This window comes from Taudactylus pleione, unplaced genomic scaffold (assembly GCF_031769625.1).
Source record: "Taudactylus pleione unplaced genomic scaffold, aTauple2 ptg000897l, whole genome shotgun sequence".
Classification (NCBI taxonomy): Eukaryota; Metazoa; Chordata; class Amphibia; order Anura; family Myobatrachidae; genus Taudactylus; species Taudactylus pleione.
This window is the reverse complement of record NW_028285298.1, coordinates 1,407,501-1,435,457: the sequence shown is the minus strand read 5'-3', so window position 1 is coordinate 1,435,457 and position 27,957 is coordinate 1,407,501. Positions and strand designations below refer to the sequence as shown.

The 27,957-nt window shown below is 48.4% G+C and overlaps 1 protein-coding gene across 1 annotated transcript in view; it reads right to left on the bottom strand.

Annotated features, from left to right (window-relative positions):
* RABL6 (RAB, member RAS oncogene family like 6) overlaps nucleotides 1–27,957 on the bottom strand; it is a 53,706-nt gene that overhangs the window by 9,516 nt on the left and 16,233 nt on the right. Inside the window, exons 3-10 of the mRNA XM_088459196.1 lie at nucleotides 26,375–26,509; nucleotides 23,459–23,506; nucleotides 22,399–22,454; nucleotides 20,738–20,829; nucleotides 19,050–19,190; nucleotides 18,279–18,384; nucleotides 15,923–16,026; nucleotides 5,594–5,934 (exon numbers count right to left, since the gene is read on the bottom strand). Of these exons, the coding sequence (XP_088315322.1) occupies nucleotides 5,594–5,934; nucleotides 15,923–16,026; nucleotides 18,279–18,384; nucleotides 19,050–19,190; nucleotides 20,738–20,829; nucleotides 22,399–22,454; nucleotides 23,459–23,506; nucleotides 26,375–26,509 (1,023 nt within the window). The remainder of the gene's footprint in view (nucleotides 1–5,593; nucleotides 5,935–15,922; nucleotides 16,027–18,278; nucleotides 18,385–19,049; nucleotides 19,191–20,737; nucleotides 20,830–22,398; nucleotides 22,455–23,458; nucleotides 23,507–26,374; nucleotides 26,510–27,957) is intronic.

Sequence of the window (27,957 nt, the reverse complement as noted above, 5' to 3'; positions counted from 1 at the left end):
CCCAGTTGTCGACCCCCGGAATAAACACTGCGGAAATGACCTCTACGTGTCTTTCTGCCCACAGAAGGATGCGACTGGCTTCTCTCATTGCCATCCGACTGCGGGTTCCCCCTTGGCGATTTATGTATGCCACTGCCGTGGCGTTGTCGGATTGTATCCGAACCGGAAGTCCTCGTAACAGAGGAGCAGCCTGTATCAAAGCTCTGTAGACTGCCCGCAGTTCGAGAACATTGATTGGTAAGAGGGACTCCTGCTGCGACCAAAGCCCCTGGAAGTGATTGTCCAGAACCACCGCTCCCCATCCGCGGAGGCTGGCGTCCGTGGTGACCAAGGTCCAATTCCAAATTCCGAAGCGCCGACCCACTAACAGATGCTCCGTCCGAAGCCACCAGAGCAAGGATATGCGGGTCCGGGGAGACAGACGCACCAGCCGATGCATCTGTAGGTGGGACCCGGACCACTGAGACAGAAGATCCAGTTGAAATATTCTGGAGTGAAATCTGCCGAATTGGATGGCCTCGAAGGAAGCCACCATTTTCCCCAGGAGATGGATGCAAAGATGCACAGATACTTTCCTGGGTCTGAGCACTAGACGAACCAGCTCCTGTATGGCTAGGGCCTTGTCCCTTGGCAAGAATATACGAAGCAGAACAGTGTCTAGAATCATTCCTAGGAACTGAAGTCTCTGGGACGGCATCAACTGAGACTTCTGGAAGTTCACAATCCATCCATGTTGAATGAGAATCTGATGTGTAAGGGACACTTGGTGTAAAAGGACTTCTGCCGTCGGAGCCTTGATGAGTAAATCGTCTAGGTACGGAACTATCGTCACCCCCCGAGAGCGCAAGTGAGACACCATGACGGCCATCACTTTGGTGAATACCCTGGGAGCTGACGAGAGACCGAATGGCAGGGCCTGAAACTGGAAATGAGCTTCCCTGATGGCAAATCTGAGGAAAGCCTGGTGAGGAACCCAAATTGGGACATGCAGATAGGCGTCCTTGATATCTATCGACACCAGAAACTCTTCTGCCTCTAGTCCCGCAATGACAGAATGGAGAGATTCCATCTTGAACCTGTGAAATGAAAGATACTGGTTCAAGGATTTCAGATTCAGAATGGGTCTGACTGACCCATCTGGTTTCGGAACCACAAAAAGGTTTGAGTAAAACCCTTGTTGTCTTTGTGCAGTGGGAACCGCCACAAGGACCTCGGCCAGCAAAAGTTTCTCGATCGCTTGACACAAAATTAGTTGCTTCAAGGGATCGACGGGCAAACCTGTTGTAAAATAACGCCCAGGAGGAGTGAAAGCGAACTCGATCTTGTACCCTTGAGATACCAGATTTCGAACCCAAGTGTCTGGAGAAGTCAGTCTCCAAACCTCCGAGAAATGCTGGAGGCGAGCCCCCACCTTCGGATTTCCGAGATGGGATGGGAGCCCGTCATGCCACAGGCTTGTCTGCTGGCTTGGGATCTGGACGGCGGCCAATATTTGCTTGACGTCCTCTAGCACGGCCTCCTCGCCCCGCTGAAGACGAACCTCGCGATCGTCCCTGAAATCTTGCCGATGCTCGAAAGGAACGAAAGGAAGGTCCCCTAAACGAGCGACGCGGAGGAGGTGCTGATGAAGGTAGAAAAGTACTCTTACCTCCAGTGGCCAGCGAGATCCATTTGTCCAGCTCTGGACCAAATAAAATATCGCCTGTGAAAGGAAGAGCTTCCACTGCTCTTTTTGACTCCGCATCCGCTTGCCAGGCACGAAGCCAAAGTGCCCGGCGAGCAGAGACCGCCGAAGCAGAAATCCTAGCGCCTACCTGGCCGATATCTCTGGAGGCGTCTCCTAAGTATACAGCAGACTCCTGAATATGTTCTGCCAAGGTAATCAGATCTGCCCGCGGAGTGCTGGATCTAAGACCCTCAGTCAATTGTTCCGCCCACTTTTCCACAGCCTTGTTGACCCAAGATCCTACCAAGGCCGGCCGGAGAAGTGCACCTGCGGCCGTATAAATGGATTTCAAAGTGGTTTCTAATCTCCGCTCTGAGGTTTCCTTCAATGTAGTAGCTCCTGGAACAGGTAACGTGGTCTTCTTTGACAACCGAGAAACCGAAGAATCCACAGGTGGCGGGGTCTCCCACCTCTTCCTATTTTCCGCAGGAAATGGGTAAAGAGAGAAAAAGCGCTTAGGAATCTGGAATTTACGGTCCGGATTCTGCCAGGCTGCCGTCATCTGTTCGTCCAACTGGAGAGAAACAGGGAATGTGACGGCCATCTTCTGTGACCTGGCAAATAAGGAGCCTTCTAACGATTCTGGAGCTTCCTGGCCAGAAATCTTAAGAACTTCCCTTACCGCTAGAATGAGTGCGTCAATATCTTGCAATGCCTCAGGTTCTTGTGAGTAAGTCTCTACGTCTGATTCGTCCAGCATCTCCCCTTCCTCCTGAGACGAGTGATCCGCTGCCGAATCCTCATCCGACTGGAGAACCGCCGGAAGAGCCCTCTTTTTAGATGAGCGACTTACCGTAGCTTCAGGAGCTTTAGACGCAGAACCCATCACTTGAGCAAGGCTATTCACCGAGCGGACTAAATTCTGAGCCCACGCTGGTTCTGCTAGAAAAGAAGGGTGAGATGTGCCAGGTAGATCTCTGGCAGACTCCCGTTCCCTACGGGAAGCGGCTAATTCAGAAGAAAGGTCCGCCATGATCCCGGCCAAACTATTTATGAAGGAGGGAGTGACAGACTGCGTGTTAGCACTGTCTGCTTCACACGTCTCGCACAGGGAAGACCCTTCGGAGCGAGCATGGGTAAATTTCTTCCTGCACTTAGTGCAGGCAAACAGCTTTTGTGATGCAGTTTTTTCTGCCCTGGATGTCATCATGTACTCACAGACAAGCACCACATACAATTCAGGAATGCAGAAGAAGTATAGGGAGAAGCAGAATTACAATAATAATGCTACTCAAGTATGGGAGCAGACAGAGCAATAAGGGAGGAGCAGAATTTCAATAATAATGCTACTCAAATTGCAGGCAGAGCAGTATAGGAGGAGCAGAATTTCAAGAATAATGCAACTCAGTAACAGGGGCAGACAGGCATATAAGGGAGGAGCAGTCAATAGGACCAGAAAGCAGTTAAAAACACCCTCTGTATTTACAGACCCCTGTAGAAGCTGTCCACTGCTCTCAGTTTTCTCCTCTCCCCCTCCGCTCAGTGCCTTCAGTGTCTCTGAGGCGCCACTCCCGTTCAGAGCGCGCCAAACTAGTGAAGGAGGAAGAGGAGGGACCCATAAGCTCCTCCTCCTAATGGCCGCCGCTTTGTATGCGCACGGCATACACTTATACAGTGGGGATCTCTGTGTCCCCGCACTGACAGCGGGGGCCAGCGGCACGACCGCCGCCAGTGATAACCGTGCCGGTGCCTTTTACACAAGCACCGGCACGCAGAGGTAGGAATGCTGCTCCGAGCCTACCTAACAGCCAGCGCCGGTGTACTATCACAACACCAGCGTGGCACTGACAGCCGCGCGCTGTTACCAGACCCAGCCGTTATTTTCACCTCTCCTGCTAGTCAGGAGAGGTGTGCTACTCACCGGGCTGCTGCGGCCAGAGCGCTGGGCAGTGACGGGAGAGCGGGGACCCGGACACAAGCCAGTGGTAGCTGTGGCGGGCCCCGCTGAGTCTGATGACTCCTAACTGCCTAAAGCAGCCTCCCCTCCATAGGGTGACCGGACACAGGCTGCAGTAGCCGTGTGGTCCCCTCTCTGGCGGCTCCCACGATGCAGGCAGACTGTCACAGCTAACAGTCTGCCTGTCCTCTTGTGACTTTGATTCTCTTTTCTATATAAAATTAATATAAGGGCTGGAGACAGCCCCTGTGCACCGGCTCTACTCGGGCACATTCTAAAAACTGGGGTTGATGGGGCATAGAGGGGGAGGAGCCAGTCACACTTGTAGATTTTTAAAGTGCCAGGCTCAACTCAACCCACCGTCTATACCCCACTATCATGAAGCTCCAGTGTCCCCTAGTGGATGAAGGAGAAAGAAGAACAACCCTGAAGTTACGGCATTAAGGCACTTGGCGAAAATCCTGTATTCGCGTAGACGCTGTTCTGTGCGGTTGTGGCGATTATACCTTTCACATCTGCTTCATTCTAATACGGCCCTCAATAAAGTGCTTTATAACGGTGGCATTCAAAGGAAGCGACCACTTACATACAGCAGAGGTAGCGATCAATTAAGATGAACCAAAGTTCAGCCTATCCAAATTACTAAGAACTAGTGACGTCACAAAGGCACCGACACACAGTGCCTCACACCTCAGTGAGGTCTCTAGGTTCCTACTGAATTGAAAGGCCGAATTTCTGGCCCAGCTCACAATGTGAATACCGCCGCCATTGTGATTTGGTGACCGGCCCCCTTAAGTTATTGTACCATTATTACATTACTTCTCTACAAAGAACCAGACTTCTCAGCTATGGTCATAGAAACATAGAATTTGATGGCAGAGAAGTACCACAAGGCCCATAAAGTCTGCCCTTTAGGATTAGGGTATTGCCTGCTTCCAAAATGACTGCCCCAGCTAGTGATTTTGGTGAGGACTATAAAGACGGGTTCCCGACTATAGATAGACAAGGTCTGGATAGATACCAGGAGGTAAATTTACTAAAGTGAGAGTTTTTAGAAGTGAGTTTTAAAAGTTGCCCATAGCAACCAATCAGATTCTACTTAACATTTAACTAGCACCTTCTAGAAGATAATAGCTCAATTCTGATTGGTTGCTGTGGGCAACATGACTTTTAAAACTGACTTCTAAAAACTCTCACTTTAGTAAATTTACCCCCAGATGTTAGACAGTCAATAGTTAGACAGGCACAAAAGGTCGACAGGGACAAAAGTCAGAAACACTAAAGTTCGACATGTAATATGGTCGACAGGGTCAAAAGTTCGACATGAAAATGGTCAACGCAAAAATGGTCGACGCTTTTCTTTTTTAGGGTTAGGCACTTACCCATACGGTTAGGTTTAGCCACCAGGAGGGAGGGTTAGGCCGCAGATTAGGGCTAAAAAAAAAAAGTTAAAAATTGTCGACCATTTTCATACCGAACTTTTGTCCCTGTTTAACTAATTGACTGTCTAACATCTGGTGTCTATCTAATTACTGTCTCTCTCTTCTACCACAACCATAAAGACTATGTACCTCAAATGCTGGGTACACACTGACACATATATTGGATCGGCCAATATATCTGCCACCCGTCGGCCAGTGTGTACCCGCGATATGTCTGTGAATGACGTCGTTCACAGACATGAACAGATAGGTCTGCAGACTGCCCGTAGACATGCAGCGGCAGCCGTGGGGAGGGGGGCAGACGTGCCCCCGCCCCGCCGCCAGCGGGACCCGTCCCCTCCTACACACTGAACATATGAACAACCATCATCTGCAGATATACCTGTTTACTGTGTACCCAGCAAAAGACAACAGTAGCCGGAAGACACAATGTAACTGACTGCTTCGGGCGAAGCCTATCCTTAAATGAATTGTATCCTAAACTTTACATATATAACACAATACAGAAATGATCAAGTCAGGAAGCACCTGGTCTGGCCGGAGGGCTCTCCGGTGCACTGGAGCCAAAGAGCCGAGACATGAACCCACGCTTCTGCTGAGGCTGCTGGGACAAAGGGGGAGAGGAGACAATGGAGGGAGATGGGCCGGGCACTTCAGGAATGTCTGATTCTGGAGGTGGTGGGGGAGCAGCCTGGGCAGGAGATGCTGGTAACACAGTTGGCATCTGGAGAAGGGTTCCAGGGCCAGAGCTGTCAGGAGAGCCAGAGTTTATTGGGACCACCGGAGACTGGGAGCCAGGCGATGGGCTTTGTTCGTTGGTCGTCGCCGGAGAAGCCAGACATTTGTTATTCTCTAACATTTCCAGGAATCTGTGGAGGACATACGGGAAAGATTAGCGAAACGAAACAAACAACTTTCTGACAGATTGTGCTGATACGAGAGACGTCACGGATCACACAGAAGCACGGAGAGAGAAGATCATCTCGCTAATGAGTCCACAGCGAGTGGGAAGACGCAGCTCGTACATGTCTGGAGGTGCCAGCTCAAAACTCGATGAGATCAAGAGTAAACACTGTGCCCTTCTGAGATACAGACCCTGCCCTTGTCCCTCCCGGAAAACTGGGGGGCCTAGCCCATTTCCAAGAATGGTGACCAGACACGTCGCCGCTCTGCCCCCCAAATGCCACTGCATGTCAAACATGCTGCGGCTTAGGGGAGGGGGTCTGCAAGCGGAATCACAGGACCCGTTCTGCACATGTGCAGACCCATCACCACCCGATTAACATACATCCCTGGAACAGCCCCTATTATCCCTAACACATGTACACGCACACACACATATACATTAGGTTTAAGTATGTTTTTGGAGTGTGGGAAACTGGAGCACTTGAAGAAAACCCAGTCAGAGGGAGAACATACAAACTCCACAACGATAGGGCGTTAGTAACTGAACTTATGACCTTAGGGCTGTGATGCAGCAATGCTGACCACTAAGCAAACTGAACTGGTTAGCATGTGTGAACCTCATTTCATATGTAAAGCCCCCAATCTTTCTACATCACTATGAATGGAAACTCACATCACTTCTATGTACTTCTTGGGGACCCTGTTCCTTTTCCGGCAGTGCTCAGGGCAATGGGGGTAACACAGTCCATCCCTTGTCACTGAAGTCTCCCTTGGGAGGAGGGTGGTTGGTGCAGTACAACAGGCCTAGGTGCTAAACTTGCAGCTACAACACTTACTGTCACTACGTAGCTCTCAGTCTGTGGATTCCTGCTGCCTCCATTCCCCTCCGCACATTATGTCACTGCCCCGGTCACATGCAGCCCTGTCCTCACTAACACATCACTCATCTCCTGATATACTTTGTGCTGCTGGGATAAGCTGCTCCTTCCTGTATATAACGGTCTGTGGTTTCCTGCTGCCTCCATTCCCCTCCTTACAGCATGTCACTGCCCCTGTCACATGCAGCCCTGTCCTCACTGACACATCACTCATCTCCTGATATACTCTGTGCTGCTGGGGACCCTGCTCCTCCCACTATATAACTCTCAGTCTGTGGCTTCCTGCTGCCTCCATTCCCCTCCTCACATCATGTCACTGCCCCTGTCACATGCAGCCCTGTCCTCACTAACCCATCACTCATCTCCTGATATACTCTGTGCTGCTGGGGGATCCTGCTCCTTACACTATATAACTCTCTCTGTGGCTTCCTGCTGCCTCCATTCACCTCCTCACATCATGTCACTGCCCCTGTAACATGCAGCCTTGTCCTCACTGACACATCACTCATCTCCTGATATACTCTGTGCTGCTGGGGGACACTGCTCCTTCCACTATATAACTCTCAGTCTGTGGCTTCCTGCTGCCTCCATTCCCCTCCGCACATTATGTCACATGCAGCCCTGTCCTCACTAACACATCACTCATCTCCTGATATACTTTGTGCTGCTGGGATAAGCTGCTCCTTCCTGTATATAACGGTCTGTGGTTTCCTGCTGCCTCCATTCCCCTCCTTACAGCATGTCACTGCCCCTGTCACATGCAGCCCTGTCCTCACTGACACATCACTCATCTCCTGATATACTCTGTGCTGCTGGGGACCCTGCTCCTCCCACTATATAACTCTGTCTGTGGCTTCCTGCTGCCTCCATTCCCCTCCTCACATCATGTCACTGCCCCTGTAACATGCAGCCCTGTCCTCACTAACCCATCACTCATCTCCTGATATACTCTGTGCTGCTGGGGGATCCTGCTCCTTACACTATATAACTCTCTCTGTGGCTTCCTGCTGCCTCCATTCACCTCCTCACATCATGTCACTGCCCCTGTCACATGCAGCCCTGTCCTCACTAACCCATCACTCATCTCCTGATATACTCTGTGCTGCTGGGGGATCCTGCTCCTTACACTATATAACTCTCTCTGTGGCTCCCTGCTGCCTCCATTCCCCTCCTTACAGCATGTCCCTGCCCCTGTCACATGCAGCCTTGTCCTCACTGACACATCCCTCATCTCCTGATATACTCTGTGCTGCTGGGGGCCCCTGCTCCTCCCACGATATAACGCTCAGTCTATGGTTTTCCGCTTGCTCACACGCAGTGCTGTCTCTTATTGCATGTGATAGAGAACAAAATATCCACACAGATTCACAATTTAAGGAGTTCTTCCCTACTATATCCGCATAATTATAATTTTCAAGGTAGGGAGGTGCAGCCAGGAATAGAAAACTGCAGCTAGAAAGACTATTCCTACGTGGGGCACTCATGAACTATAATATCAATTTGACAGCAAAATTGTCAACGAATTAGGAATATGACATATACTTAAAATCTAACTTAATATTTCGCTGGCATTATATCAATAATAATTTATTAACAGTAAAAAGTGAGTGAAAAAATAACAAAAGTGAAATAAAAAGATGTAATAACCTTAAAACTCTCTGTTGTAATGACCAATTCCCCAATAATTAATTTTTATTGTACTGCACATGAAACAAGTATAATATGATACAAAATATTGATGTTTTCTATAACTCTTAAGGTGCATACACGCGGGACGATTCGCTCCATGAACGAAATCGTCCTGTATGTCCCCGGCAGGGGTGTGCTCAGGGTCTTTAACGACACTGAGCACAAACACTGAACGAAATCAAGAACGATTTTGTTCAGTACCGGGCTCCCTTCTCATCCCCGAACATGTTCAACCTGACATTATCGTCAGATTGGACGGGAGGTTCGGGCGTTGAACGTTAACTACCGACTACAAACGGGAGTGCGCAATGGTAGTTATCGTTCATCGTTTTGGGGCAGTAAAATGGACAATTTTTTGAATGACTGAACAACATCATTAACGACCAATCGTTTAAAAAATCGTCCCGTGTGTACGCACCTTTATAGAGGGTTCTCTGTTAAAGGTTTGATTGGTCTTAGGAGACGTTTCAATATATGTTAGTTAACATAATACCGTAATGTTGACCGAGGGGCTGCTTGTAAGCTGGATAGTAACAATGTTAGTTCTCACAAAAATGAAGTCAAATAGTCCACGGGCTGAATCAATTGTTCACCTGGTTGTTTAATGCCAACACAGATAGAATTAGCGGCTACTAACCCTTGTTATTAATAACTATATTCAATAAAGCATGTGAGCTACTGCTTAATAATATCGGTTATAACATGTAATCATTCAATAGTCCGTCCTTCCACTAGTGAGATGGTCATTAATATTCCACTCCTAACTTATTGTTGTGTACACATCATATTATAACCGTAACAATAGTTTCCCCAATATGGGTGGAATAATCTCATTTAAGATATTCTCATCCATTCCTCACAGGTGATTAGCTAGTGTAAAGGCACCTGCATTACATAGAATTAGTAACCTGGGTAATATTACTACTGTAGGAATATGGATCAGCTAGTATAGAAATTTTCTTAGGGTACCATAAAGATGTTACAATATTCCCGCACTGGTCATTATGGCGATACAATACAAGGCACGACCTTCATTAGTATGACACACTGTTGTATATTTCAATGCAATATTATATCTCTCTAAACTTAATATATGGAATCCACTTATTCCTATTTTACACCTGACATTATTCTTTACACACAGACCTTATTGTTGTAGTTATAAGAATCAAGGTGCTGCCTTAGTATTATTGCATACTGCTGTGTATTTCACTGAGACAATGTATCGGTCTTGTTTCATGAGTGCCCCAAGCAGGGATACTCTTATTACATGTGTGCAGTTATTGCTCACACACTGTGCTGTCTTTATTACATGTGTGCAGTTATTGCTCACACACTGTGCTGTTTCTTATTACATGTGTGCAGTTATTGCTCACACACTGTGCTGTCTTTATTACATGTGTGCAGTTATTGCTCACACACTGTGCTGTCTTTATTACATGTGTGCAGTTATTGCTCACACACTGTGCTGTCTTTATTACATGTGTGCAGTTATTGCTCACACACTGTGCTGTCTTTATTACATGTGTGCAGTTATTGCTCACACACTGTGCTGTCTTTATTACATGTGTGCAGTTATTGCTCACACGCTGTGCTGTCTTTATTACATGTGTGCAGTTATTGCTCACACACTGTGCTGTTTCTTGTTACGTGTGCAGTTATTGCTCACGTACTGTGCTGTCTCTTGTTACATGTGTGCAGTTATTGCTCACACACTGTGCTGTCTTTATTACATGTGTGCAGTTACTGCTCACACGCTGTGCTGTCTTTATTACATGTGTGCAGTTATTGCTCACACACTGTGCGGTTTCTTGTTACATGTGTGCAGTTATTGCTCACGTACTGTGCTGTCTCTTATTACATGTGTGCAGTTATTGCTCACACACTGTGCTGTCTTTATTACATGTGTGCAGTTATTGCTCACACGCTGTGCTGTCTCTTATTACGTGTGCAGTTATTGCTCACATACTGTGCTGTCTCTTATTACAGGTGTGCAGTTATTGCTCACACGCTGTGCTGTCTTTATTACATGTGTGCAGTTATTGCTCACACACTGTGCTGTCTTTATTACATGTGTGCAGTTATTGCTCACACGCTGTGCTGTCTTTATTACATGTGTGCAGTTATTGCTCACACACTGTGCTGTTTCTTGTTACATGTGTGCAGTTATTGCTCACGTACTGTGCTGTCTCTTATTACGTGTGCAGTTATTGCTCACACACTGTGCTGTCTTTATTACATGTGTGCAGTTATTGCTCACACACTGTGCTGTCTTTATTACATGTGTGCAGTTATTGCTCACACACTGTGCTGTCTTTATTACATGTGTGCAGTTATTGCTCACACGCTGTGCTGTCTTTATTACATGTGTGCAGTTATTGCTCACACACTGTGCTGTTTCTTGTTACATGTGTGCAATTATTGCTCACGTACTGTGCTGTCTCTTGTTACATGTGTGCAGTTATTGCTCACACACTGTGCTGTCTTTATTACATGTGTGCAGTTATTGCTCACACGCTGTGCTGTCTTTATTACATGTGTGCAGTTATTGCTCACACACTGTGCTGTTTCTTGTTACATGTGTGCAGTTATTGCTCACGTACTGTGCTGTCTCTTATTACATGTGTGCAGTTATTGCTCACAAACTGTGCTGTCTTTATTACATGTGTGCAGTTATTGCTCACACGCTGTGCTGTCTCTTATTACATGTGTGCAGTTATTGCTCACATACTGTGCTGTCTCTTATTACAGGTGTGCAGTTATTGCTCACACGCTGTGCTGTCTCTTATTACATGTGTGCAGTTATTGCTCACATACTGTGCTGTCTCTTTATTACATGTGTGCAGTTATTGCTCACACGCTGTGCTGTCTCTTATTACATGTGTGCAGTTATTGCTCACATACTGTGCTGTCTCTTATTACAGGTGTGCAATTATTGCTCACACGCTGTGCTGTCTTTATTACATGTGTGCAGTTATTGCTCACACGCTGTGCTGTCTCTTATTACGTGTGCAGTTATTGCTCACATACTGTGCTGTCTCTTATTACAGGTGTGCAGTTATTGCTCACACGCTGTGCTGTCTTTATTACATGTGTGCAGTTATTGCTCACACACTGTGCTGTCTTTATTACGTGTGCAGTTATTGCTCACACGCTGTGCTGTCTTTATTACATGTGTGCAGTTATTGCTCACACACTGTGCTGTTTCTTGTTACATGTGTGCAGTTATTGCTCACGTACTGTGCTGTCTCTTATTACGTGTGCAGTTATTGCTCACACACTGTGCTGTCTTTATTACATGTGTGCAGTTATTGCTCACAAACTGTGCTGTCTTTATTACATGTGTGCAGTTATTGCTCACACGCTGTGCTGTCTCTTATTACATGTGTGCAGTTATTGCTCACACGCTGTGCTGTCTCTTATTACGTGTGCAGTTATTGCTCACACACTGTGCTGTCTTTATTACATGTGTGCAGTTATTGCTCACAAACTGTGCTGTCTTTATTACATGTGTGCAGTTATTGCTCACACGCTGTGCTGTCTCTTATTACATGTGTGCAGTTATTGCTCACACGCTGTGCTGTCTCTTATTACATGTGTGCAGTTATTGCTCACATACTGTGCTGTCTCTTATTACATGTGTGCAATTATTGCTCATGTACTGTGCTGTTTCTTATTACATGTGTGCAGTTACTGCTCACGTACTGTGCTGTCTCTTATTACATGTGTGCAGTTATTGCTCACACGCTGTGCTGTCTCTTATTACATGTGTGCAGTTATCGCTCATGTACTGTGCTGCCTCTTATTACATGTGTGCAGTTACTGCTCACGTACTGTGCTGTCTCTTATTACATGTGTGAAGATATTGTTCACATGCTGTGCTGTCTCTTATTAAAGCTAATTTTTTGGAGTGTCCTGATTTTTTTTTTTAAACTTTTTTTGACACATTAATTTTAGGGGACATTCCCAGGGGTGCAAGCTATTTTTTTTTTAAGCCTGCACCCCTAAATCCCAAATCTGCACTTTTTTTCGCCAGCAAAACACTGGAGAAAAGTTATCCCCGTTTTTTTACAAAGACTTTTCACACTGGGGAAAACTCTTTGAACTTGAATACGGGGATAATTGAAATAGGCTAAAATGACGTCATCGGCGATAAATTATTGCAGATAACGGGTTTTCGCCTGAAATTGAATATGGCCCTAAGTCTCTAGGATCAGACAGCACAGAGGTAAGGGCTGTATCAGACATACTAAGCCTCTAGGACCAGACAGCACAGAGTTAAGGGCTGTATCAGACATACTAAGCCTCTAGGACCAGACAGCACAGAGGTAAGGGCTGTATCAGACATACTAAGTCTCTAGGACCAGACAGCAGAGAGGTAAGGGCTGTATCAGACATACTAAGCCTTTAGGACCAGACAGCACAGAGGTAAGGGTTGTATCAGACATACTAAGCCTCTAGGACCAGACAGCACAGAGGTAAGGGCTGTATCAGACATACTAAGCCTCTAGGACCAGACAGGACAGAGGTAAGGGCTGTATCAGACATACCAAAGCCTCTAGGACCAGACAGCACAGAGGTAAGGGCTGTATCAGACATACTAAGCCTCTAGGACCAGACAGCACAGAGGTAAGGGCTGTATCAGACATACTAAGCCTCTAGGACCAGACAGAACAGAGGTAAGGGCTATATCAGACATACTAAAGCCTCTAGGACCAGACAGCACAGAGGTAAGGGCTGTATCAGACATACTAAAGCCTCTAGGACCAGACAGCACAGAGGTAAGGGCTGTATCAGACATACTAAGCCTCTAGGAGCAGACAGCAAAGAGGTAAGGGCCGTATCAGACATACTAAAGCCTCTAGGACCAGACAGCACAGAGGTAAGGGCTGTATCAGACATACTAAGCCTCTAGGACCAGACAGCACAGATGTAAGGGCTGTATCAGACATACTAAGCCTCTAGGACCAGACAGCACAGATGTAAGGCATCTATCAGACATACTAAGCCTCTAGGACCAGACAGCACAGAGGTAAGGGCTGTATCAGACATACTAAGCCTCTAGGACCAGACAGCACAGAGTTAAGGGCTGTATCAGACATACTAAGCCTCTAGGACCAGACAGCACAGAGGTAAGGGCTGTATCAGACATACTAAGCCTCTAGGACCAGACAGCACAGAGGTAAGGGCTGTATCAGACATACTAAGCCTCTAGGACCAGACAGCACAGAGGTAAGGGCTGTATCAGACATACTAAGTCTCTAGGACCAGACAGCACAGAGGTAAGGGCTGTATCAGACATACTAAGCCTCTAGGACCAGACAGCACAGAGGTAAGGGCTGTATCAGACATACTAAGCCTCTAGGACCAGACAGCACAGAGGTAAGGGTTGTATCAGACATACTAAGCCTCTAGGCCCAGACAGCACAGAGGTAAGGGCTGTATCAGACATACTAAGCCTCTAGGACCAGACAGGACAGAGGTAAGGGCTGTATCAGACATACTAAAGCCTCTAGGACCAGACAGCACAGAGGTAAGGGCCGTATCAGACATACTAAAGCCTCTAGGACCAGACAGCACAGAGGTAAGGGCTGTATCAGACATACTAAGCCTCTAGGACCAGACAGAACAGAGGTAAGGGCTGTATCAGACATACTAAAGCCTCTAGGACCAGACAGCACAGAGGTAAGGGCTGTATCAGACATAGTAAGCCTCTAGGACCAGACAGCACAGAGGTAAGGGCTCTATCAAACATACTAAGCCTCTAGGACCAGACAGCACAGAGGTAAGGGCTGTATCAGACATACTAAGCCTCTAGGACCAGACAGCACAGAGGTAAGGGCTGTATCAGACATACTAAGCCTCTAGGACCAGACAGCACAAAGGTAAGGGCTCTATCAAACATACTAAGCCTCTAGGACCAGACAGCACAGAGGTAAGGGCTGTATCAGACATACTAAGCCTATAGGACCAGACAGCACAGATGTAAGGCATCTATCAGACATACTAAGCCTCTAGGACCAGACAGCACAGAGGTAAGGGCTGTATCAGACATACTAAGCCTCTAGGACCAGACAGCACAGAGGTAAGGGCTGTATCAGACATACTAAGCCTCTAGGACCAGACAGCCCAGATGTAGGGGATATATCTGGCATACTAAACATCTGGGACCAGACTTGCAGTTATAAGGGTTCTATCAAACATATTAAACCTGTAGAAACAGACAGTACAGAGGTAAGGGCTGTATCAAACATACTAAGCCTCTAGGACCAGACAGTACAGCGGTAAGGGCTGTATCAGACATACTAAGCCTCTAGGACCAGACAGTACATAGGTAAGGGCTGTATCAGACATACTAAGCCTCTAGGACCAGACAGCACAGAGGTAAGGGCTGTATCAGACACACTAAGCTTCTAGGACCAGACAGCACAGCGGTAAGGGCTGTATCAGACATACTAAGCCTCTAGGACCAGACAGTACATAGGTAAGGGCTGTATCAGACATACTAAGTCTCTAGGACCAGACAGCACAGAGGTAAGGGCTGTATCAGACATACTAAGCCTCTAGGACCAGACAGCACAGTGGTAAGGGCTGTATCAGACACACTAAGCTTCTAGGACCAGACAGCACAGCGGTAAGGGCTATATCAGACATACTAAGCCTCTAGGACCAGACAGTACATAGGTAAGGGCTGTATCAGACATACTAAGTCTCTAGGACCAGACAGCACAGAGGTAAGGGCTGTATCAGACATACTAAGCCTCTAGGACCAGACAGCACAGTGGTAAGGGCTGTATCAGACACACTAAGCTTCTAGGACCAGACAGCACAGCAGTAAGGGCTGTATCAGACATACTAAGCCTCTAGGACCAGACAGCACAAAGGTAAGGGCTCTATCAGACATACTAAGCCTCTAGGAATAGACAGCACAAAGGCTAGGGGTTAGAGCACAGGTTCTCAAACTTGGTCCTCAAGACCCCACACAGTGCATGTTTTCCATGTCTCTTCACAGAACCAAAAGTGAAATAATTATAACCACCTGTGGATCTTTTAAAGTGTGTCTGAGTAATGAATACACCTGTGCACCTGCTGGGTGACCCGGAAAACGTGACCTGTGTGGGGTCCTGAGGACAGAGTTTGAGAACCACTGGGTCAGAGGATATGCAAGCTGCACACACTGAAACTTCAGATAAAATCAATGAAACGTACTATAATCAGTATAACAACCTTATCATCAGTAACACTGGGTTACATTACACTATTGCATGGGCACAGAACTCTTGTGCCTGGGAACAGGCTGAGGCGGACCCTATGATAAGTTTTCTCTACCGACCACTAGTTACATAAATAACACAGGGCAATGGGGTATGAGGGAGTAGTTTACATTTCGTAATTCTGGTCCTCTGTCTCTTGTTGCACTGACAGCTCCTCCAGGGTGGCATCAATGTCCAGCTGGTTTGTCTCCAGTTGCCGTAACAAGGTTTCTCGCTGGGGGGGCACAAGGAGAAAATAGACTGTTATTGGGCGCACTGTCTGTCGCACTTATCCACATTAGCACAGCCATCTGGAGTAAAAAACCTTTACAGTGTTATCTCTTAAGGACTGTTCTGAGTACACAGCGGGCACCTCTCTTTACAGACCCCCATCGGCCAACAGTGACAGCATTAGAGAGTCACTGCCGCAGTTTCAGGTTGCATTGAGTAACAAATAAGAATGGACTCACCGCTAATCCTCCAATGACTGGTACAGACCAAGCAGGGGACCCTCTCTCCTGCTCGGGGCGGATGGTTCCCTAATTCCTATCAGCATTGTAAATGTCACCTCGCCCAGCAAGATTCTCATTAGGATGAACATGAGTTATGATTTTTTAATAGGAACCAAAACCTTTAACCCCATCCTTCTGGGAGGGCACGACCCAAAAGTTATCACAACTATGCAGCTGCAGCCTCCAGCATCAAAGGGGTTAAAAGTGTCAGATTCGGCCCACAAATAAATAAGTAAGCGCAAACAGGTATCAAGTCCCCGCAGGCTCACTTTACAGGTACTGCCATGGGGGCTGTAACTCCAGACTCTCTGCTGGGTTCAGGTGAGCGGCAGCCGATTCAGGGCTGTAACTCCAGACGCACAGCTGATCTCAGGTGTACACATTGTAATTATATAGCAATGCCTCCCATTGCAGGAATCTGCCATTACATCGCTGGATTGTGTGTGTGAGGCACTATGGGGGAATTATGTTGCGTAACAGGGAGAGGAAAGAATGAAGAGGGAGCAATCAAGAGATGAAGAAGAGAACTTTGCATGGACAGAGGATGTGTTAAGAGATGAAAAGCTTGCGGTTAGAAGGCAGTATCAGGGATAAAGGGGACTGTGAAGATAGACGCAATTATAGGGCGGGGGAGGGATGGAAGAAGAGGGAGGGGAGAGAGAGGGAGGGATGGATGGAGAGAGAGAGAGAGAGGGAGGGATGGAGGGAGGGAGAGAGAGAGAGGGATGGAAGGAGAGAGGGAGGGATGAAAGGAGGGAGGGATGGAAGTAGACGAGAGGGAGGGATGGAAGGAGAGAGAGGGAGGGATGGAAGGAGAGAGAGGGAGGGATGGAAGGAGAGAGAGGGAGGGAGGGTGGGGGAGAGGGAGGGAGAGGAGAAGGTAGGGGGGGGAGGGAGGGGGAGGAGAAGGTGGGGGGGGAGGAAGGGGGAGAGAGAGAGGGAGAGAGAGAGGGGAGAGAGAGGGAGGGAGAGAGAGAGGGAGGGAGGGAGGGAGGGAGGGAGAGAGAGAGAGGGAGGGAGAGAGAGAGAGGGAGGGAGAGAGAGAGAGGGAGGGAGAGAGAGAGAGGGAGGGAGAGAGAGAGAGGGAGGGAGAGAGAGAGAGGGAGGGAGAGAGAGAGAGGGAGGGAGAGAGAGAGAGGGAGGGAGAGAGAGAGAGAGAGGGAGAGAGAGAGAGGGAGGGAGGGAGAGAGGGAGGGAGGGAGAGAGGGAGGGAGGGAGAGAGGGGAGAGAGAGAGAGGGGAGAGAGAGAGGGGGGGGAGGGGAGAGAGAGAGGGGGGGAGGGGAGAGAGAGAGGGGGGGAGGGGAGAGAGAGAGGGGGGGAGGGGAGAGAGAGAGGGGGGGAGGGGAGAGAGAGAGGGGGGGGAGGGGAGAGAGAGAGGGGGGAGGAGGGGAGAGAGAGAGGGGGGGGTAGAGAGAGAGGGGGGGAGGGGAGAGAGAGAGGGGAGAGGGGAGAGAGAGGGGGGGAGGGGAGAGAGAGAGAGGGGGGGAGGGGAGAGAGGGGGAGGGGAGAGAGAGAGAGGGGGAGGGGAGAAAGAGAGAGAGGGGGAGGGGAGAAAGAGAGAGAGAGGGGAGGGGAGAAAGAGAGAGAGAGAGGGAGGGGAGAAAGAGAGAGAGAGGGAGGGGAGAAAGAGAGAGGGGGAGGGGAGAAAGAGAGAGAGGGTAGAGAGAGAGAGAGGGGGAGGGTAGAGAGAGAGAGAGAGGGGGAGGGGAGAGAGAGAGAGAGAGAGAGAGAGAGGGAGGGAGGGGAGAGAGAGGGAGGGAGAGAGAGAGAGGGAGAGAGAGGGAGGGGAGAGAGAAAGAGAGAGAGGAAGGGGGGAGGGAGAAAAAAAACCCATGAGTGACAATTCTATTATACCCTGAGACCAGAACATAAGGCAGCTAAAGGCTGTACTGAACAATACCCAGCAATAGCAACACTGACTCCTCCAATGCTAACAGAGCTGAGAATGAAGCTGGGGAGGTCCAGGGATCTCACCTGGAGCTGGAGGAAAGGGATGTTAAAAAATTTGTGTAAATACTTCAGCCCAAAGCTGTTCTTCATGGAAGACTCAGCATAGCGGATGTAGGAGGAACCGGGGCGTCTGTTGGGGAAGCAGAGGAGAAGCGATCGGGGTGGTTATCTAATGCAGGACACAATAATACAGATAGAAGGTAACATAACAGGTTCTGGACTAGAAGTAGGACCAGGGAAGCAGAGGAAGAGAGCAGGTAATAAATGACAGACACCCATTTCCCCAGGCACTAAATCACTGCCTTTCACCACTGACGCCAGACAAACACATTAAAGATACACAACCACCTAGTAACGTTCTTACTAAAGCTGCCACTTACCCAAGCCTGAGCCACGTGGGCTGCACTCTACTGTTGTTTTTACCTGGCACCTCCATTCACTAGCTGAGGAGTGGTAGGAGGACCAATCACAAGTTATAAGCGATGGCAGCTGGTGATTGATCCTCCTGCTCGCAGCGCCCTATACTGTCACTTAAAGATGGCCGAACTTCATTTAATTAGCGGATTGTGTTACAGAACCAGCAGAGCCCCGGAAAAGACAGCGGCACGCAGCAGGCTCCGCTGGCTGCGGCAAGGGCCACCTCAATAAAGCATTCTACCTAGGCGGTAGTGCAGGTTTAAGCCGAGCAGCAGCACATATTCCTAGCGCATACCTGGAGAGACATTACAGAGGCTGCGAATACCACCAACATGCCGGGGGGGACGGGTCAGAGACGATAAAAGCGTTATTACTCACCGGTTCAAGCTCTGGATAAAATCTCGCACATCATCAGGCAGAATAACTCTGTGTTCTCCCATATCGCGGTGATTGCCAAGCACGCAAACCGGCACGTGGCTGGGCACCTTAGGCAGCTCTCGCGTGATGTAAGTAAAGGTCCTGACGTCGAACAGACAAAAAAGAAACTCAAATTGCCAGATGTCACTTATACATTTCTGCATGTGTACGAATAGTGTTGCAGGCAATGGCATCTATGCCATAGACGCACGTCTGCGATTTTAAGCAAATGTCGGTACAAGCCCTTTTCCCTAGTGTACAGCCGTGCATGTGCAAGGACCGAGACGCCCACTTTGTGCTTCTTTAGACGCCTAAATACCGCTTGGTTCATCTTCAGACGCCACCAGCAGTCGTACCATCGAAACTTGCAAAAGCCCCATGCTAGCTGCAGATTCTCCGCCAGAGTACAGCTCCTATGTGAGCGACTGAGCATCCGAGTTTGCGGAATCGGTATGATTTACCGCCGGACCCATGCCCAGAGTTTGGAACCCCGACAGCGGCATCCCGGCAGAGGAGGAAATCCCGATCGTCCTAAAGTAAGTATATACTAACCTATTTCTACCCCCTAACCTTCCCCCCCAGTGCCTAAACCTAACCCCCCTTCCGCGCCGCCTAACCCTAAGTCCCCCCCAGGGGTGCCTAACGCTAACCACCCCCTTCCCCTAGCCTAAACCTAACCTCCCGAGGGGGTGCCTAACCCTAAGTCCCCCCCAGAAACCCTAAACCTAACCCTCCCTTCGATCGGGATGCTGGGCGTTGGTCTCCCGGCGTATGTCTAATGACAGGCGTCGATATGCCCTTGCCGGGATATGACAGTTGGGAAGCCGGCTGTCGGGATTAGGTCCGCCGTTTTCCTGACTGCATACCAGAGTTCGCAACAGCTACAACGACACTCCCATAAGACGGACCCACCTCCGTGCGACCGCATGCTCACCTCCCTTTCAAGGCATTTTCAAGACATGTCTGGGACCGTGCGTCTCAATCGTAACTGCAACTTTGCAGAGACAAAGAGCACATGCGCGATGCGACTTAGGACCAGGGACAGAAGAAACCATCCGCCCGCCATCAGCAGTGGGTCCGACTCAGAATCTGAGCCCATGAGTGAATTCCCCTGGTCTATGTGTAACCAAATGTCACCGGCTGGACTCCACGAAAGCCAGTTTGGAAGGACTACCGACAAAATGATAGCGTTGGGGATGTCAGCGAATAATAGAAATGCAATTAGAACGTCTAACAATATGGATTAATTCTATGCTTTTACATACCAATGGACTATAGCTACCAATCACGCTGTTCAGTTCTAGATTACGAACGCCAAACCCTAATGGAGAGAGCATGGCACAGATCCCAAAATCCGCCTCGCTCTCTGTGCGCCATGGTGAACGAAGCACGACAAATGAAAGGTACAATATAATGGTGAGTGTATATTATACCGAGCACAGTAATAATCTGCGTCACCCCCCTTTAGGTAGATGCATTCCAGGGTCCAGCAGGAAGTTGAGAACATGCAACCTCTGTACATACTAATGCCCCATAATTGCCTTAGATCATCAATAGAACATGCCCTGTGAGTTGGAGACAGCTAAATGACAGCATGGCGTAACAAGCAGGACCTGGCCAGGACAAGATGTGATGAAGGGGATACGTACCACTGCTTAGTGATGTCGAACATCATGATTACGCCATTGCAGTTCTTGTACACGTCCAGGAATTCTGCATCTAGTGCCAAGTCGCCGTCCCCCTGGGAACACATTAAGCGACAGATGGTCAACACTCGCACACATAGCTACAAAAACAAAAATATTGAAAGGATATCTTTCTGCCCTGATACTTGTAGGCCCGGGGGGTATATTTGGTTCAAAAAAAAAGTTGCTAATGATTCTTAAATTCAAACCATCCCCTTCAGTGTGTTACAATCGCCCCGACTGCCAGCTGGTGACTGACACATTGCCCGTGGTGCCGCACAGGAAGAGCTGACTGATTGTGCCCTCTCATCTGATAGGGGTGTGATGTAAAAGGACAACATTCGGAAGTTCGCCTGGTTCCGAATGTCGACAGTAAAAAGGTAGACATGGTCCAGTGTTCTCCCCAGGCAATTTTCTGCGGGCGCATCGCCCGGCAGAAACAGCCTGCCGCCTGGCATTTTTCCCCACCGACCCCCCCTGGGGAACGCTGGCATCTGAAGTGACCGGAGGCTGAAGAAGCCTCCGATCACTTCAGAGGCAAGCGTTCCCAGTGATGCACTGCGCGGGTGACGTCATGACGTCACCCGCAACGTGAGGAGCCTGCCCCGCGTGCCTGCTGGATCTAGTTAGATCCAGTCAGTGTGAGGCAGCGGGAGCGGCCAGCAAGTAAAGGTAAGTGCTGGGCTGGGGCCAGGACCAGTCTGGGGGCACTATTTAAGTCTGGAGGCACTGCATAAGGGACACTATTAAACCTGGGGGCACTGCATAAGGGGTCAGCCTGGGGGCACTGCATAAGAGACGCTATTTAAGCACTGCATAACGGGCCAGTCTGTGGGCACTATTTAAGCCTGGGGGCACTACATAAGGGACCAGTCCGGGGGCACTACTTCATCAAGGGGGCAATGCATAAGGGCAAAGTTAAACTACAGGGGGCACTGTGTAATGGGCACTTTTGACTGAGAGCCAGTGGGGGAGCAGCCTGAGACATGTCGGGCTGGACTGGTAAGGGAGATACCCCTTTTCCCAGCGTGCACATAATTGTGAAGGCTCCCACCCGGCTACTTTTGGATGCCACCCGGCTGGAAAAAATTTCTGGGGAGAACACTGTGGTCATTAGGTCGACTATCATTCTGTAGACATATCTTTAGGTCAACAGGGTTAAATGGACGACAGTCCTAAAAAGTCGACATTTAATATGTAGAAACTACAATGTCAACACTTGATTTTTTTTTTTGTATTTTAGCCTAACCCTAAAAATGATGAAAAATCCATGTGTCAACATTTTTGTGTCGGCATGTTATATGCTGAGCTTTTGATTGCGTCGAACATTTAACACTGTCGACCTAAATACATGTCTACAGAATGATGGTCGACCCAATGACCGCAACAACCTTCTAAAAGTCGACCGGTATCGTAGAACAGCAACGTAATCTCCTGCAAGGTAGCGGACTGTGACTGACAGCTCTATAACCAATCAGCTTTTTGACACAGTGAAGCCACACCTACCAGGAATTTAAAGATAAGGCCTGAGTAATACACATTTACTATACGTCCCAGGAAATGGTATAATGCAGCTTTGAGTTCACCAACAATCTCTTGTGTCTAAGAAACAGACGTGTCCTCACCTCCTGTGGTTCATTTTCCAGTTTCAAGGTTGTCTCCCCTCTCTTCTTACCTTTACCTGGAAAGCAAGAGCAGGGTATAGAAATATAGAACAACCATTAACTTGTGAGAAGGGATCCATGTCCCTTCCGGGGGGGGGGCACAGTATTCTTCTATAGGAAATTGGTTCTTGCTTTGTTATTTCTTTAAACACATGAAAAGCATACGTAATCCTGCGCACAGAATATTTCTACATGAGCAGGAGCCGTAGAGCCGCTTGCGCGCCCAATAGAAGATAAAATATCAGTAGACGCCAGTGTTCAGGTTACCATGACAATGGTTTAAGTTGTATCCATAACACAGTGTGCCGGTAAAGTGCTTTATGGCGGATCGATGGCCGCACTCGCACAAATAAAGCATCGCTGGCCCAATTTTTTAGCATTTTGAAAAATTACCCTTAGAGGGTCACGCTAGTATACGTTAACGGTTTCGGTTTAGATAGTTTGGAATATAATATCCCATAGACATCCCTTCTTATTCCTCTCTCTTCCTTTCAGTTTTTTATTTTTCTCCATTTTTTTTTTCTTGTACTGTTTAGTTTGCACTATGTTATTTATATATGTATAGGTTTATTCATTTTTACATATTTAATGTTGTATTGATACATTTGCAGTGTCTGTATTTTTCTGTTTATGTTAAATCTTAATAAAAACAGAATACGAAAAAATAAAAAAAAGAACGTTCCATAGACACCTGGATGCAGAAATGAAAAACCCTTTGCACTGAGATACTTGAACGCAGCATTGGCTGGCGTCTGCAGGAATCTTAATTTACAGTATCTGTAATTACAGCGGTGTATAGGGGCTCCAGCACTGTGCTAGGGCAGCGTACACATTTTTCTCTATCAATTTCCTTTTTTTAAAAATTATTTATTTTTGCTCATTTCCACCGCGTGTAATGGGGAGAGAGAATGCTCAACACACAGAGACATGAGCTGTGGGGTTATACATAGACAATACAGGGAATGCCTCAGGCAGCAACAGCTGGGCCTGTGCTCTCTATGGGGGAAACAGAGGCTCTTACCTTTATCAACCACGTCCCAAACTTCCACCTTTACTATATCGTCAGTGGCTGCAAACACAAGGAGTAAAGATACATTACAGCTCGGCCTGAAAGCCTAAATCAGCAGTATCAAACGTTCGCCTGAAAGCACAATTGTGAACCCGTTCGTTGCTTAATGCATGTGGGCCGATACACCTGATGAAAAGCAGGGACATGGGTTGGGTTGCACGGACTGGAGCTGTGTGTTGTTTTACAGAAGGGTCAACTGTTCTCATGGTAACACATCAAGGATTCAAAAATAAAAGAAAACCTTCATTAACCATGTTTACGCAAAGAGCTGCACGGTGACTCCAGTCTTTCCTGTCTGATTTCCCAGCCAGCGTCTTACATTTTACTGTAACAAACATATAGGGCCTGATTCAGAGATGCGAGCTGCTGCGATGGTTTCAGTGCCTTTTGGCGTAGTCGCGCCTGTGACTTTATGCTAATGCTATTATCTGCCCTTCCCCTGGCATACAAGCGTGCGCAAGAGTGTGTAGAACCTGAGACGCCCACCTTTTGCGTCTTTAGACGTCCAATGTAAGAGATTAAGCGTCTGAGTTCGCAATCAGTTCTGTGATACGCCCGCGACACTCCCATAATGCGCCCATTAGATCACAAAAGGGCAGAGAATGGATTTTCTTGTATTTAACCACTAAATCATTGTCTCCAATGCTGTCTGTGGACACAGAAAAGATGTAATCTTTTTATTGGGGGAGGGTGGGGGATTCACCAGTGATCGGACATTTCAAAGCCACTCCTAAAGGGAGAGGAGGAATGCCTAACTCCTAGCCACCAAAAAGACTCTCCTGCAAAGAGCAGTAACGTCTAGTTCTCGGAAAAGGAATCGGTATGTAATACCGCCGGCTGCATGGCCGGCAGTTCGAATCCCGGCAGCGTCAGGCCGACAGAGGAACAGATCTCGGCAGCGACAGCCCGACAGCGCTGGAAATCCCGATCGTCCCCAGGTAAGTATTAACTAACCTAACCTACCCCCCTAACCCTCCCTTAGGGGTGCCTAACCCTAACCTCCCCCCAAGTGCCTAACCCTAATTCCCCCTAAGTGCCTAACCCTAATTCCCCCTAAGTGCCTAAACCTAACCCCCCCCCTTCCCCGCTGCCTAAACCTAAGTCCCCCGGGGGGGTGCCTAACCTCCCCCTGGGGGTGCCTAACCCTAACACTCCCTTCCCCTAGCCTAACCCTAACCTCCCAGGGGGGTGCCTAACCCCAAGTCCCCCCCGGGAGCCCTAAACCTAACCCTCCTCCCCCGCGGCTGTCCGCTCACGGCGCCCGGCATCCCTTCGATCGGGATGCCGGGCGCCGGTCTCCCAGTGTCAGTAAAATGAGCGGCGTCTACATCTAGACACCGGTCATTTCACCCTCGCCGGGATATGACAGTCAGGAAACCGGCTGTCGGTATATTGTCAGCCGGCTTCCCGATTGCATCCCCTTGGAAAAAGCATGAAGAGATGCCCAAGTGCCTGGATAACCCAAGTCCTATCTTCCACCACTCAGGAGATGCTGATCTTCCTGGAAAACTGCATCCTATGGCAGGAGGGCACCATTACTCCAGCCACCATGTGAGCCCGCCTAATGGTCTTCCGAAACGAGCAGGAGATCAGTTGGAGATAGGAAACAAACCCTTTCTTGTGGCTACAGAAGGAATTCCCAGCTCCAGAACTCCTGGGTCCTGGAAAGGTACCACTGACAAACACAATTCTAGCTTGACAAGGCATCCACAAACCAGCTATGGTTGAAAGGAAGGTACTATTTAAAGGGGATGTAGTCTGGATACCGCAACGTTGCACCCCAAAACCCCAATTCGATGGTCACAATATAAAGGAGAGTATTTACGTTAGGCTGCCAGAGGGGACGGTTAGGGTTAGGCTGCCAGAGGGGACGGTTAGGGTTAGGCTGCCAGAGGGGACGGTTAGGGTTAGGCTGCAGGAGGTGTGGGTCGTGGTAAGGATTAGAATACTTGTGTCAGGATTTTCACCATCGGGATTCCGCTGCCAGTATTGTGACCGTCAGGATGGTCACTGCCGGGATATCGTATCCAACCCATTCAAAGGATTGCTTTGCCCTTGTGGAGCACAAGACAAACCCAATAGGGCTGGTGGAGGATTAACTGTGCTGCTGCTTACTCACTGGACCAGCACACTCCATGAGGAGTATCCAGGAGATGTTCTGCCCACCACTAATGCACCATAGGGTTCACGGTCATCTTGGAAAACCATGAAGGCCCTTTTTCATCTTAGGCATCCAAGGCCCCAAAAAGCCTGCAGGTACAGACAACAGGGAGCTATCGGGAATCCCCTGTTGGGAGCTGATGGCTGGAGGAAATACTAGGCACCCCCCCTGCCATGGTCCAGCTGTGGCTGTTCCTTAGTATATGCAGAAAATTAAAATAAAGTAAAAATGAAAGCACACGGCCGTGTGACCATCACCTGCGCAGGGCACTGGGAAAAACCTGTGGGGGAGCCCGGGGTTATAAGGGAGAGGAGGAGCCACTTTCTCCAATGTCCTGCCTCCTAGGGGGGAGTATAACTTACAGTCTGTGTGGCCCCCAACTGCAGACAAGTCTGACCACAGAGAGATAAACCAGAGACAATTACGATGGACGACGGCCGAGAGACAATGACACAGGAAGAGAGAGGAGACACAGATGGGAGACAATGAGTGAGGAAAGTGACAGACAGTACTTCAGTTGTGCAAGAGTTGAGAGAGACAGACAAAAGTCGGTACCACAGTCAGAGAGGAACGAGATGCACACACAGGACTTGGGTAGACAGAGGGGGTAAACCATTAGACACACACGGGAGGCTGATAGGAGCCAGAGAGAGACTTAGGACCAGGGTAGACAAATGGGGCACACAGGAGAGCTGCAGGACACTTACTTTTGTAGTTCCAGTGTATGCTGGTGACCTGGATCTCTTGAGTGGGAATATATTCTTCCACAAACTTCTTCCCCTGCAACCGATGCCAGAGAGTGGTCTTCCCAGTATTTCTGTCCCCCCGGATGACAATTTTCACTGGAAAACAGGGAAGCAAGTTTAGATGGATATTACCCGGCAATCCTATATGAGCCCAATACAAAAATACCGGGCAGAGCCAAATCACCGACAGCAAAGCCTGGAGAGTGAGGTTGTTCTATTAACTCATTATTTCTCTGTATATCATGATAGGCGGATTATATCCCAGTACTACCGGCTCTAGTAAGGGATCCTCTAACACACAGGTTCTCAAACTCATTCCTCAGTGCATGTTTTCCACGTCTCCACACTGAATCAAGTGAAATATTTAGCTCCACCTGTGGACCTTTTAAAATGTGTCAGTGAGTAATGATTACACCTGTGCCCCTGCTGGGTGACCTGCAAAACGTGAACTGTGTGGGGTCCTGAGGACAGAGGGCCTGATTCAGAGCCGCTCGTAAGCGGACGCTCGCTCGCTATGAGCGATGTTCGCACAACTGCGCATGCGTATGGGTCATAATGCGCAAACCAGTCATTGCGGTCGGAAATCGTGCGCTCGCAAAATAGCGAGGGGCTGCTAATTTGATTGACAGAATGTACCGTTTGTGGGCGGTAACAGGGGAAGGTGCTTGAAAACGAGGGAGTGGAGATCCAAACGCAGGCGTGCCTAACGGTAAAAAGGGCGTTTAATGGGAGTGCATAATTAGTAAAGGAGCGTCATCGACCACGTCACTTGGTTGTCTTTTAGCCTGAACTGCTTGCAGTGATAGCGGTAAGGAAAACCTACCACAAGCACAGCGAGCAGTTCAGACGCCTTTTGATGTACCCGATTAATCAAATACCGGAGATGACGTGTGATGCGAATGGCAAAGAGGCGTCTTTACAAAATAGCGAGCGCATTTTTCGTTCGCTCGCTCAGTCATAGAAGCGTCAACACACCGCAAAGAGCGAGCGCTCAATTTAAATAGCTGGCCCATTTTTTGGAACGACCGTTTGCAAATAGCGTCCGGCTCTGAATTAGGCCCAGAGTTTGAGAACCACTGCTGTAACATAAAAGGCAAGTTCATTTACTGTAAAAAAAAAAAATTGGTTTCAATAACATTCACGACAACAAAGCAAAAATTTTAGGAGCTTCGCAGATCTTTCGACGTCTGAAACAGAGCACTGCTCGGGGGGGCAATAATTTTCCCACGCACATCAGACTTCCTGTCTGTAGGCCTTCTGAAAGGCAACGCAGTGGGGTCGCAGTCTGAAATTGCTGCATAGGTAAGTAAATACAATGGATAGAATCTACAGTTCCTATCAAGCATGGAAACCAATTTGCGAATACCATAAGACGATTTATTTTTATATTAGTTACATTTTATTTTACGTAACGGTCGTTTTAATATAAAATACAGCAGCTTCAAGGTATGGACGGTTTTACGCATCTCCATTATGCTTTCCATCGTCATGGAAACAGCTTTGCACTCACTATATATTACACATCTACAGTCTATTATTATTAT